Genomic DNA, 14,937 nt, shown 5'->3' with positions numbered 1-14,937 from the left:
TTCTATATACACAGACAAATATATACAAATGCCTAAAATTGTTTGATTGGCGTAACCCGACTTGCTATAAATAAATAAAGAAATAAGTAATTAAATAAATAAACAGATAAATAAATAAATAAATAAATAAATAAATAAATAAATACATTAATTAATTAATTAATTAATTTAAAAAAAAGAAGAAGGCCTGCATAAAACGCAATTTACAAATCCCGACCTACCTACCCTAATTTTGTTTTTATGTTACGCCATACCAATCAAACATTTTTTAGGCCTAATCAACCTCATTAACCCTTCGTCAACCATGCTCATGACATGAGCATGGTTGACGAAGGGTTATATAGCAAAAACACCTACCTGGTTTAAAGCATTTCGGCTGATCCCAGAACTCTTCATCAAAATGCAGCGCAAAATGGTTGATGACAACCATCGTGTCTTTGGGAATTTGAAAGTTATCTGCAAATAAAATTCAAATATTGAGTGATATGTCTGCAAAAAGGTAAGGGAAATTAGTATTAGTCCGATTGATTTCAAATAAAAATTTAATCTACGGCATCAATCAGACGTAGTCCAAAACACCAATATTCCTGGGAGGGGAAATATACAAAATTTGTGTTTTATGGCATTTGACATTCTTTTGTCATGAACAAGAAGTCTATAAATTCACGTGAGTGTCCTTGACTATGCTTTAGTGAGTCATGAAAGGATTCAAAAGATTACCTCTGTCCCAATAATCTCAAGCTGTCAGAAAGTGGCTCGCTCAGTTTTCAAAAGATAGTCATATAACGACCAATAGATAAATGACTGGCTATCATTGACGACTGAGCATGGTAGTCTAGTGTCGATTGAGACACGGAGTTTTAATGCGAATATTTACGTAAAGCCTAATTCGCTGTCGTAGTGCACGCTAGTAGCCATTGGTTACTGCTCCAAGCGTCGGCTCATACACCTGTTCCGAATTTTGATATGCCATAGGATTTGTGTTGTGATCATTTCGATCAGTGATCCAGTTGACCTGGTAACGTGCACTACGACAGCGAATTGCTACGCTACCTAACATAACGTCACAGGTTGTTGCATGTGGCAATCCCAACGGAAGGATAGAACTAAAACGTAAAACTTCCATCATAGTTGCTTCTGCATATGGAAGGCGCCCTCTATCCTCCAAAGAGGGCAGCCTATCATGCCCTATGACCTCTTCAATTTCCATGGCCACTTTCTTTTGTATGTCTTGATATTCTGCCATAATAGCCAGTGTCCAGTGGAGTGTAATAATTGTTGTGTCTGTTCCAGCTTTAAATAAGAAAAATAAAAACGTAATAATTGTATGCAAATTAGGTGTTACAGGGAAGTTGCTGTGACACTTTAAAGGGGTTATGTAATAAGCGTACAAATATATGACGTTTAAGACTATTCTTTGTTCGATCACTTACGGCCAGACAGAATATGTGAATCTTATATACCAAGATAATTATTTTTATGGAGGGCTTCATGCGCTTTTGTGTACGATCAAATCTCAGCCGAGCCATTGAATAAAAATTTTACAAAATTAAATTTCATCAGATATATGGATGTATTAATATATCGTAACTTATTGACAACTAGGCAAATGTTGATCCAATGTTTAAGTTGGCATGAACACTTGGTATGAATTATTAGCGCGGCATAATCAGGCATACCTCCGAAAAGATCACGAATGGTATGTGTCAGATGTGTATCAGTAAGAGAGTCCACGAGATCGCTGTCTTCTTCTTTTGCTTCCTTCTGAGCCAGAAGTAAGGAATCAAATATGTCACGAATATTGTCTACAGAAACAAAATAACAACATCACTGTGTGAAATAAAAATAAAATAAAAGTTGAGGTTTTCAACGGGTTCGACTTTAGGCAAAGATAAAATTTTTAAATTTATTAGGACTATTATAGCTCGTCATATTTATCTTCCTCAGTTATGCATCTGGACTGCCCCATAAGGCCATCATTAAAGAATATCATAGTGGGCTGCCCTTGTCCAAACATACAACCAATAGACTGCCCCTCATCTAGCCACCTAAAAAGTGGTGTGTTGGCAAGAAGTAAGTACCCTCTTCCTACTAAAGATCGGTGGCTCTGAAAAGAGCCATTCATGCGAACTGCACCTTGTCCACTAAATGATGGGTGGATACAAGGAGAGTGGTAAGAAGTAGGTGGCCGCTGACTTATTGACGATTTCGTGGCTCTATAAAAGAGCCGTTAAAATAGTTGACGTATTCATATAAAATTACGATAGCTAAAACTCTATCATCCTCCTATCGTCTATCATCGTCCTGTAATCTCATTATTATATCACATAATTATTGCCTTATTTAGCTTGTTAATAGACAGGTACACTAAGCTCACTTAGGATAAGCCTATACATCATTATTATTGGAATTTGGAATGAAAACAAATTACAACATAAAAAATTTATATAGAGCTAATGCAAAAAATACAAAAGAAATTAAATACGATATGCTTGTTGAAACCAGAGAAGATGTGAGGAAAAGGAGATAGATCCAGCTATCCTCAAACAAAATATGTGTGCTGCCGCTCATTCAAAAGTAATCACGCTATTCAGGTTTAACAATAAAATACAACAAAGGGGTTCGAACCCATGATGGGTGTGATACACAAGTTGCTGCTTACTAGTTTTAGGGAAAGGTCAGTGTCTGTATATCATCATACTATGCATACCATGCATGTAGACCCTAACATCCAGTAATATTTCAAATAAAATATGACCGAAGTTCCATGGCAAATTATAATTTCTGACGCTTGTTGACTCTTTCAACGTCTACGATTTATGATACAGACTATTTTCAATTATCAAAATATCTTTATTAGGTTTGCAGGAAATGACAGGAAAAATATAATACATAAAACAATAAAATAAATATGATCAACAATCATCCCTTTTCTAACAAAATCCTAAAACACTCTCCCTAAATAATTAATATAATGTTCCAAAATGAGCGGATTTTTTGGGAATTTTTTACAAAACTACATTTCTTTCTTGTAGTTTCCACGTTTGGTATCCCATCAGAACAACAGCTACTTCAAGGAATTCTCTATAGAAACATTGGAAATATTTCCAATTCTGGAGTGAAAATTAATCAACCGTGGTCGGCAACACACATCACATCAACATGATCAAAGGCTACTTTCAAGTAGATGTGTAACTACTTGAGAATAAAGGACTATGAATAGGTGCGACAGGATTACCTACGGGATTATCTCAAGGATGTAATTCTGTGCTCCCTCCTTTTCTTACATCTTCTCTGTTGAAACAGATGGCATTTTAGTAGCTTCTTGAAAATGCCAACAGTCTGAGCATATATATGGATGGGAAGTTTGTTCCATTCTTTTGGACCAAATCATGAGAAAGATCTGTCTGCGAATGACACACTATGTGTTCCGAGTTCAAGAAACTGAGTATATGATGTTAATGACCGCAGTTGTGGCTGATGTAAATCAGAGATAACAAGAAGATGCTAGTTTTTAGTGAGCTTTGTGCACCAAAAGGAGGACTTTTAAAATGATGCATCGCTATATGTGTATGTGGAGCCATTGGAGCGCAATGAGTTCATGACTGAATGAGTCAAATTTTCTACGCTTGGCAATGATCCTAGCTATATAATGCTTATATAACTTAGGATAACTATAGAAAAGCCTACCTGAATCAAAAGATTCGCGGTGACATTTTAGTTCAGCATACAAGAATCCTAGAAACTCATCCATAACTTTCTTGATCTTTGTGACACCCTGCGTTGGAATAAATCGCAATGCAGGAATGAAATCAGCCAACAAACCCACTCCGAGTGCCTCGATGAGTTCACGGGCCACCTGAATAAACCATGTAAGCTTTGGATCATCGAATTCGTACCTGAAGGTGGTTTTAAATGCAAATTAAAGATCTACGGATCGTTTTCATCTTTGGCACAGAAGAAGATAATAATTTTTTTAAATGTCGGCAGTGTTTTTTGATTATTGCTCTCCAGGGACCGAGAAATTTTAGACCTGGATACTGCCCTCATACGGTTGAAAATGCACATGTCCAAATAAATATTGGAATGGTGTCAAATCGTTCAAGAACATCACGAATGACCTCTGCTGATTTCCCCGTAAAGAGTTTGTAAGTAATATGGAATATGTGGCCAAAAAACGAAAATATCACTCTGAAACCCCCCCGTGGGAATTCCACTGGGATTTTTTTACGGGAAAATCAGTGGATGTGCGCAGGAACATGACTCAACATGTGAGTATACTTTTATTGGGACAAATGAAGTGATTTGCGAAAAAACAGGAAACAACCAACTTTCAATGTGATTGGTCAGAAGCCAATAGCGACTGCTTGGTTACCATGGCAACGGTTTTATTACCTTCATAACATGGCCAATCATGAAAGGTTTTGGAGATATTTGCAAAAATGTTGGAATTCGTGATTTCCCTAAACCTTGCCTTTAACACACCCTTAAATTATTCTGATAACGTGCTTATTTGACTGTTTTTAGAGTAGCGCCACATTTCCTTTTATTTCACGGTAGTTACTTTTATTGATTAACTGGCAGGGATGAACATTGGCAACTAGAGAGAGGCGAATTTTTGAACCACGTTACAAGATAAGCTGACATACGTGGCCCATATCTTATGGTAACGAGGCACTAATTGGAAATATTATTATTATTATTATTACTATTATTATTATTATTATTATTATTATTATTATTATTATTATTATTATTATTATTATTATTATTATTATTATTTGTTAATTTTAAGTATGTTTTTAATGCATTTGAAAAAAAAACCACTGACGTTTTTATTGCATTATTTTGAATCCACGAACCCGAACTGGGTGCTGTGCCGTGGTTTGTAGTTCCCGATATTTTGGAAAATATTCACTCATCTCAAATGTAAAAGTTCTATTGAAAATCGCCCTTAGACAAAATGTTTAACCGCAACTGTCTCTCTCCACAAAGGTGTATAAATGGGTATCGGTTTATACTGGGAAAATAAACAGACTCGTTGTGCAGGGAGAGGTTTTCTTTTCACTTACTTGTGTTCAAAACAAAGCGTCCCAAGAATATTGTAGATACCAAGGCATACCACTTGTTTTGGGTCGATTGGCTTTCCATGCTGCTCATCTATTCGATTACCTATGCGTTCAGTGACTTCATGAACGATGCATTCCAATTTCTTACCTGTCGCAAAATTTCTGGAGAAAACAACATAATATCGATAGTATAAGAAAGTTTTCACTTACGTCTCACGACTTGATTCTTCAGAGCTGTGGTAGCCTGCGGCTTGCATCCACAAGCCTTCGGAGCCACTGGATTATTCCGTGGTCGTCACGTGACCGCTGATGTTTCTCGGGTCACATGACTTGATGATGTTGTCGTAGCTGAGAGGGAGGATGTGCCTGCCCTGGTCCCTGTTCAGGTTGCAGTCTCGTCTCTTGATGTGAATGGCTTCGCGCACTCCCCTACGGTACCAGTCACTTTCGCGGTATGATAATAAAGCTAAAATATTTTGGTGCACTCTGCAAAACTGTCAATTATGTCTGATAATAAGTATATGCAGAAATTATAAGAAACAGCTTTAACATTGAGATGTCAGCCCCAGACAATGTCAGGCCTAGACAAGACACGTATAAACCCTTGAAGAGCTGCTAGTTTTGATGACCTTAAAGCACTGTAGATTGGTCCTAGTTTATTTATTTTATGGTTTACTTCCGTACCTGTTACCATACTTGTATTAGCTGCAAGGACCATAGGGATAGCGCCTTACAGACAGGACCAAGACGTCTCTGTCAGGAGAGAAGATGTTCTGCGAGGTAAATGTAGCATCATTGTTGGTGTCCTCAATGGCATGTAGCATGAGCTAAGTCTCTGACTCATATTTGGGGAAGTAACTATCGCATACATGTATTTGCAATTGTCTGTTATGTGATAAGCCACAGCTTTGTTTTCAGTTTTCGCCGTTCACGTGTTGAAATGTTAAAGGAAACCTCCGGAAATCACAACATTATGCCGTAAGAAAAATAATTATCAAGCACGAATCACGTGGTTTTATTGAAAACAAACTCATAGTGACCATAAAAACTAATGAAAGCACCCGTCTTTCAACACGCGATATTCAAAATGAATGCTGACAACAATTGAGCTCAAATAACCATTACGGCATTGCACTTTTGAATATCGCGTGTTGAGGCCCGACTGTTTTTATTCGTTTAATGGCCAATATGACTTTGTTCCAAATGAAATCATGTGATTCGTGCTTGATAATTATTTTTCTAACACCAAATGTCACCAAAGTGAAGCAGAAAAAACTAGGCATACCTCATCGTTATTTCACTTCTCCAGAAACGTTTAATAAAGCGACAGGCTAATTCTGAGTAAGTGTTCACCCACTCTGGCTTGTATCAGCCATACCATCGACTAATGCCACACTTTGGAAACTGTCCGGTACAGCAGCAGTACTGGTATCCCCATGCAAATGATATACAGGAACAGTAAAAGATACTAGGTCTTCGGGGAAGGGCGGATCAGGTAAAGTACTAGATGAACTACTATATCCATGGCATCTATCCTAGACGTGTCTGAAGGTAGTGATTCAAGGAGGTGCATCAAGTTAATCTTTGAGGACGTGTGTAAAGTGATCCATAAATTAACTCATGGACAGATGGACATTAAGCATATGTTATTTGAAATGGTTGACACTTTAAGGGACCATTGTTACAATGTATTGGATGGTGATTTCAAACTCCCAATGTCATAAACATGGGTATTGCCACCAGTGTTAGCCTTCTATGTTGCTCAGAAGCCGAGATATAGGTGAAACTATGTTAAACATGTCTGCCATTTTGAAAATCAAGATGGCTGTCAAAGAAAACTACTTACAACTAAAGGTAATGGTTTTTATGGAATCATTGGTATCATAAATCTGGGTATTGATACCATTCTTAACCCCATGGGAACTACCTGCCTATTGGTCAAAAAGAAGTTTTCATTATCAATTGGACCAATCAGCAACATTGTTAGTATAACAAAATTGGGGTGAAATATTTGCAAAGCTCCATTCTGATTGGTGATTAAAGTGAAGATATCAAGTAATTGAACAATCAGAGGCAATGTTAGATCGGCAGATAGTTATCTGGGGGTTAACCTGTATGTTGCTCACAAGCTGAGATATAGGGCAAAATAGAGTGCAAATTACGGCCATTCTTAATCCAAGATCGGTACGATGGCAACAAAGATTTTCCTTTAGAAGATATCTAGGTGAGTGGCATCTTCTAATCATCGAAATTCTACAGACACTTTGCCTCCCCCACTATGAGCTTCGACATGTTAACGCAGAAAGAGTTTGGTCACAAATTTGAAGAAATCATAGTGACCTTGAAATATCCTTTGACCCCCTGACGACTTCTAAAATGGTCTATAATGTCATGAAGTATTATCTTATAATTTAAAACAGAATGAGACCATAGACACTGTTTAAAGGACCAAACCTTTTTTCCGGGCTTTAGGCCTAGTCCCTTCTTGAATATCTTTGTAGGAGGAGATCTCGCCCCTTGGTTGATTATATGTGCTGCATGTGATAGTTTTGATATTTTATTATAGTTATGTCATGCTTTCTCGTTGTTTTTTACTGATTGTAAATTTCACATCAATTCAGCATTTAACTGCTACTGTGTCTTTTATTAAACCATGAAATATTTGATACCTTATTGCGGAATGACTCAGTTTTCTGTGGAGTTTCCATCTGGCACTGTAGGTGGTAAATCCAATGTTCTGGAAATTTTCTGATATTATGGCACCTGAATAATAAACATCGATATTGGCGTCACGATTAATACTAAGGTTACTATCCTAAAGTGATCACCATAATTTATATACTACTTAACAATATTGTGTGGGATACGATATCTTGTCCTTCTAGCGAGATATGTAAATATATTGACACAAACAATATACAGATACACCCATACAGGCACACATACAACACACTATAAGCAGCGAAAGCTGTGTGTGTGTGGGGGGGGGGGGGGCTAAAATATCCCTGTAAGACCAGGACAAAATATTTTCGACCCCCCCCCATTATAATGCTCAGGCCGTCGCCACTGCACCACACTTCAGCACACCCCGTTCTTCTTCTTCTTCCTTATTAGTGCTGGCCTCATATGTATGAGTATTAGCGCACAACGTACAGACAAGCTGCACTTATCTTTACTCTGGTACCTAGAGTAGATGAGTGTATTTTAGAAGTACAGTCAACAGTACCGGAATGATCTCCTGCTCTTTTCGTATAGCCTGTGACGTTCTTTAACGTGCACACACACTGCATTAATATCAGAAATACATGTACAGGGATCGACGACTTAAAGTGCCCTCCGAAGCACTAAGCAAGTAGAGTGAAGTGCCTTGCTTAAGGACACAAAGAGCCACACCTTCCACGATCCAAACATCCTACCAAAATTTTAATTATTGCTTAGCTGGTGCGTTAAATATGTGGTAGTAACGTCAACCGCATCTCCACACCCTTACTTACTTGAATATAAATCAGGCCGTCCTGCAAACTCAACTGGTTTCTTGAGCATTGCATCTCTCACTACATCTATTTGATTGAGAACTACCATCCATCGCTGACCCATTTTCACGGCAACTATATTGCCATACTTTTTTGTCATTTCCTTAAATTTAATGTGAGGTTGATCCATTAAACCTGGATAAAAATAACGGATTTCCAAATTTAAATTATTATTGTGATACGCAGAGACTACGTGAAGCTCCCGAAAACCATGATAATTATAATTGGTGAGCTAAACACACGCATTGTAGGCGCTGGAATGAAATACCAATTTTCTTCATTTTACGGCGTACCTCATTTGTTTGGCTCGAAATTAAAGGGGCAATGCGATCAGTAGCTATCAGTGAAAACTAACATTTAATTAAATAGGAATCTATTTTTTATGCAAATCACACATTATTGCTTTAACTCTTAAAGCCATTTTATAATTTTTTCATACAAAATAGATTTGTATTTCTATGCCATAAAATGTTAGATATTTTACTGTCAGATATATCCCCTTTTCATTTGAGCCGAACAACTAAGGCAAAGCAAAGAATATTGGAATTTACTGCCACCGCCGATGTCGCCAATACGTATCACTCATTCGGTCGTGTTATGGCACGATACTTTGTTGTGTAGATCACCGTCCCACACGCCATGTACGTACTGTGTTATGAACATTGCGTATGTGTTCAACTAATATTTCCATCGTAATAATAAAACGACGGTGCCTGTGTTTTATTCAAAAACTCGGATTTTGACTAAACTACAGCACCTAGGGTCTTGATTTGTGCAGGGTATTTTTGTTTAATAAAGTATAAAGTGTAAAGAAGAGAATTTGAAATATATTGAGGGCGTCCTCCTTAGCAAATGTTATAATATGGCTTTAACTTGGGTTCTGACTGATCCAGGAAGACTGATTGTAAAATTCCATCTAGTTACTGAGTGATCGGATTATTTCATGACTTCCAAAAATATTTTATACAATTTAAACAACATCAATTATATTCTCAAGGATCGACTTACTAAACATATTCCCAATAATGGGCAGTCCCATAGGTCCGGGTGGCATCCCGCTTGGTCTCCGAATACTCAAATAAACAAGTGAGGCGAGAATGGTAAGCAATACCACGGTAATGGGGTATATTCCACTGCCGGATGTAAAGATGGTCTCCACAAAATTAAGCAACATTGTGACGGGGATCAGTCTAAAGGTGAAAGTGTAAGAGAATGTGCATTATTTAGTCGAGTTTTCCTCCATAGTGAAGAATACCACTCGCTTACTTTGCAAGCCTGTTAGCAACCCATTGACTTTGTGTTGCGATCATTTTGATCGTGGTTGCGAGTATTCGCTGCATACGTAAGTAGTGATTATAAGAGGATTGATTACCATAGAGATAAGTGAAAATAAATGTTCAATGTATTGCCTTGCACTTTGACGTACGCTGTAACTCTGGTCGCACCATTGATTATCAAAGAATAGGGATAATGACCTGGATCGTAATTCTATTTAAAAATCACGTTATGCAGAGTCCATATACAATTCACTCGCACTTGCACGATTAGTGTCTTTGAAAAGAGTGGTATTGTATTCAAGCTAAAATTGCACACATACACAGATGTGACGAGGTGATGAGTGCAGCCTACTTATAGTGCAGGGCAATACCTTCAAAAATTGTTTTCACCTATCGCTATGGCAATTAATCCTGTTACATCACTACTTCTACGGCGAATATATAGCTCGAACCTGTTGACTTGGTAACGAATGATTTTGACGTCACACTACAACAGCGAATAATCCGTCCCTGTATAGCCCGTGAGGTGCCATACACAAGCGTCAAGGGTAGGAATGGCACTAAAATTGCACAACCTTATTGGTTGGTTTAGTACAAGGGGGGGGGTTATATCTTCACTAAGCAACAAACACAAATAGTGATCACGATATAAACCATGAATAAAATTTCGACTCAAAACATAGAGTGAAAATTGGCATGCTGCAGTGAATTTGCTGTAGCTTGAAACCTCGAAATTGCACAGACTAAATCTTTACACATTTATATTCGGCATCTTGCACGAATTGTTTTTCCCTTAACGACAAATGCGAAGTTAAAAAACTATTGTAATGTCTCTTTTTTCATTTACACGTTGGAACACCTTTAATGGCGTCTAGCATTATAATTAGCACGCCCCATATTGGCCGTATTCGTGAATAATTGAGGGAACTTGTGCGTGGAAACAATAGTTTAATACACAAAATATCTTGCGCTAGCACCATATCGTTCATTTTCTCTAAAATACAGAAAATTTTACTTACACCTTATTCCCAGCGTTTTCGAGCTGTTAGTTTTACACAGACTTTGTGGTCGATGTAGCACCTATGAGTTTTAGTGACTATTGGTTTGCCCGCTTGTTCCACGTCACCATACACCTGAATCTAACGCCATGATCAAATGGACTATTTCGACATGACCTATATATTTATTACATTGGTTGTGTCAATCTATAAGGCCAGTCTGTTAGGTCATAGTCCAAAGCTAACTCCACCATTATACATGATCAGTATGATTCGACTATATTTATAAATACGTATTTATAAATGTGCACGTGACCACCTCCGCGTTGCCATAATAGCTTGTAGGTAGTAAGTCTCACACGGATGGTCTTCTTGTATATTTAAATGCGAAGGCGACAAACAACACGAGACTACTGTGCAGCAAATGTGTCTATTTTGTTCAACTTTGAGATTATATGTGACCGTACATCACGAATCAGTCGTAAAGTCGGCCCGTTAAATTTTGTTTTAATTCGTGTTTAGAAAATATATATCATAAGCTTTAAAATGGTATATCACTTGACTTCAAACGATATCTAGAAGCGGGATTATGGTTTGTTAAACTCTGCTCCTTCAACAAAATGGTACCTTTTTCGGTTCTACATGTGTCTCTTTTTCCACATTGCTGGTAATAAATATCAAACAGTCATAATTGGCGGTCATTTCAAAACACCCCTAAGTCAACGAGGTTCAGGATTGTCCTCTCAATGTTAATTGTTGGTTTTAAATACTTAGAAAAATACAATGCTTTGTAACCCACCACTTGAACAAGATTTAGCCAAAGTAAACAAAGACTAGAGCTATTTAAGGATTCTATAGAAATAGGTAGAAGACTATTATCCTCTTCAGCTAGGAGGATTATTGATTGGTTTAAACAGTGTTTTTGACTCGCGCTATCAAATTAAAAATATGTCGCACCAAATTGAGGTACCTATGAATACGACCTTCACGCACATTAATTTCACTGTAACTGTGAATACAATTTGCCGACTTTATGGCTCACTCGTAGTGTACGGCCACACATTGTATATGAACATTTCCGTCAATACCTATTTCTTTTTTGCCGTCGGCAAATACTTTCATAATGTTGTTTTTTGATAACATTCGGAATCCCCCATGTGTAATTATATAATTCTTTAATTTGATGATATTTATTAAAAAGTTCCTATCCTTTTCAATGGATTTGACAAACGCTTGCTGGTCTTGGTATGTCGTGCCCATAACGTGCGTATTTATAAATATAGTCGATGGATATTGGAGATTATGTTAATATTTATTTTCATGAACATTCATCGGTAATAATTCTTTACCGGGGTCAAATTTCAAAGTTGCTTAAATTTTGCTATAGTTAATGTCAAAATATTCCTCTGGTCATAAGGATTCATCAAATATATAATTTGACCCATCTATGAATTATCGTTCTGCAGTTATGAGCAAAGGACGAACCTTCGTCCTCAACATTTGGTCATGTGTGAGAACAGAATATTTCCTCCGACTTTTATGAAAATAAAAAATAAAATAAAAATATAAAAAAATGGTCCCAAGTTCTTCGGCTCGTAATAGCAATGAAGATATAGTTTATATGACATCTATATTATGTATCTAGGACATTTGGTTACTTTGATATGAAACACAGCAATTACTCATAATACGAAAAAGAAACTCGTTACAATCATTTAACAGAACGACCATTTTGTATTAAATCGAACGCAAAAGTATGCAACAACGGTTATATTTTTAAAATATTTGGTATTCATACTAAAGTATTCGCTGTCGTAGTGCACGTTAGAATAATGACCGCTGCTAGGTCAACTGGATCACGCTTTCTTTGTTACGAACCAATGATCGAAATGATCACAACACACGTGGAAACTGTCAATGAACCAGGTAAAAATCAGGAACAATTCCGAAGTTTCCAGAGATTCTCCAAGACATGACCTTCTTCCGGTTCTACCTTGAAGTAAACAGTCACGAAAATATCAGAAAGTAACATTATATAGATATGTGTGACTATTCCACTCATACAAAGCATACACCATACTAATATTCCTAATCATAGTATTATAGTTAATACATATTTTCCTGTGGCACTGTTCCAGTTGTGCCGAACATTGTTTCAGCATTATATATACTAATATTCCTAACCATAATACATACATACAAACATACATACATACATACATACATGAGAGCTTTTGTTACACGCCATTTCAAAAGATCACAGCGTGAAAAACCAAAACATATGCAAAATATATACAAGAAACAATTGAAAAACAAAAGAAAAATGAAGCAAGCAAAATTATGTTTGCGGAAACAGGTGGGTTTTGAGGCCTTTTGTAAAGGCAGAGACTGTTTGAGCACTTCGCACAGATGACGGTAAATTGTTCCAGATCAGAGGTGCATTGTAGGTAAATTGTAGGTAAATGCCTAATATAATAATATAGTTAGTACATATTTTCCTGTGGCACTGATCCAGTTGTGCCGAACATGGTTTCAACATTATATATACTAATTCCTAATCATAATATTAAAGTTAATACATGTTTTCATGTGGCACTGTTCCAGTTGTGCCGAACATGGTTTCAACATGTTATATACTAATATTCCTAATCATAGTAATATAGCTAATACATATTTTCTTGTGGTACTGTTCCAGTAGTGCCGAATATTGTTTCAACATTATATAATACTGATATTCCTAATCATAGTATTATAGTTAATACATATTTTCCTGTGGCACTGTTCCAGTTGTGCCGAACATTGTTTCAACTTCCTATATACTAATATTGCTAATCATACTATTATAGTTAATACATATTTTCCTGTGGCACTGTTCCAGTTGTGCCGAACATGGTTTCAACATGTTATATACTAATATTCCTAATCATAGTAATATAGCTAATACATATTTTCTTGTGGTACTGTTCCAGTTGTGCCGAATATTGTTTCAACATTATATATACTGATATTCCTAATCATAGTATTATAGTTAATACATATTTTCCTGTGGCACTGTTCCAGTTGTGCCGAACATTGTTTCAACTTCCTATATACTAATATTGCTAATCATACTATTATAGTTAATACATATTTTCCTGTGGCCCTGTTCCAGTTGTGCCGAACATTGTTTCAACATTATATATACTAATATTCCTAATCATACTAATATAGTTGGTACATATTTTCCTGTAGCACTGTTCCAGTTGTGCCAAACATGGTTTCAACATGTTATATACTAATACTCCTAATCATAGTTTTATAGTTAATATATATTTTCCTGTGGCACTGTTCCAGTTGTGCCGAACATTGTTTCAACTTCCTATATACTAATATTGCTAATCATACTATTATAGTTAATACATATTTTCCTGTGGCCCTGTTCCAGTTGTGCCGAACATTGTTTCAACATTATATATACTAATATTCCTAATCATACTAATATAGTTGGTACATATTTTCCTGTAGCACTGTTCCAGTTGTGCCAAACATGGTTTCAACATGTTATATACTAATACTCCTAATCATAGTTTTATAGTTAATATATATTTTCCTGTAGCACTGTTCCAGTTGTGCCAAACATGGTTTCAACATGTTATATACTAATACTCCTAATCATAGTTTTATAGTTAATATATATTTTCCTGTGGCACTGTTCCAGTTGTGCCAAACATGGTTTCAACATGTTATATACTAATACTCCTAATCATAGTTTTATAGTTAATATATATTTTCCTGTAGCACTGTTCCAGTTGTGCCAAACATGGTTTCAACATGTTATATACTAATACTCCTAATCATAGTTTTATAGTTAATATATATTTTCCTGTGGCCCTGTTCCAGTTGTGCCAAACATTGTTTCAACTTCCTATATACTAATATTGCTAATCATACTATTATAGTTAATACATATTTTCCTGTGGCACTGTTCCAGTTGTGCCGAACATTGTTTCAACTTCCTATATACTAATATTGCTAATCATACTATTATAGTTAATATATATTTTCCTGTAGCACTGTTCCA

General features: G+C 36.3%; 1 protein-coding gene across 1 annotated transcript in view; it reads right to left on the bottom strand.

The window, feature by feature from the left end:
- Positions 1–555: 555 nt before the first annotated feature.
- Positions 556–14,937, bottom strand: part of LOC140163570 (cytochrome P450 2K6-like) — a 59,185-nt gene continuing 44,803 nt past the window's right edge. The window contains exons 3-4 of the mRNA XM_072186883.1: positions 1,054–1,293; positions 556–587 (exon numbers count right to left, since the gene is read on the bottom strand). Coding sequence (XP_072042984.1) covers positions 556–587; positions 1,054–1,293 — 272 coding nt within the window. The remainder of the gene's footprint in view (positions 588–1,053; positions 1,294–14,937) is intronic.

This window comes from Amphiura filiformis, chromosome 11, assembly GCF_039555335.1.
Source record: "Amphiura filiformis chromosome 11, Afil_fr2py, whole genome shotgun sequence".
Lineage (NCBI taxonomy): Eukaryota > Metazoa > Echinodermata > Ophiuroidea > Amphilepidida > Amphiuridae > Amphiura > Amphiura filiformis.
This window is presented reverse-complemented; position numbering and strand designations above follow the sequence as displayed.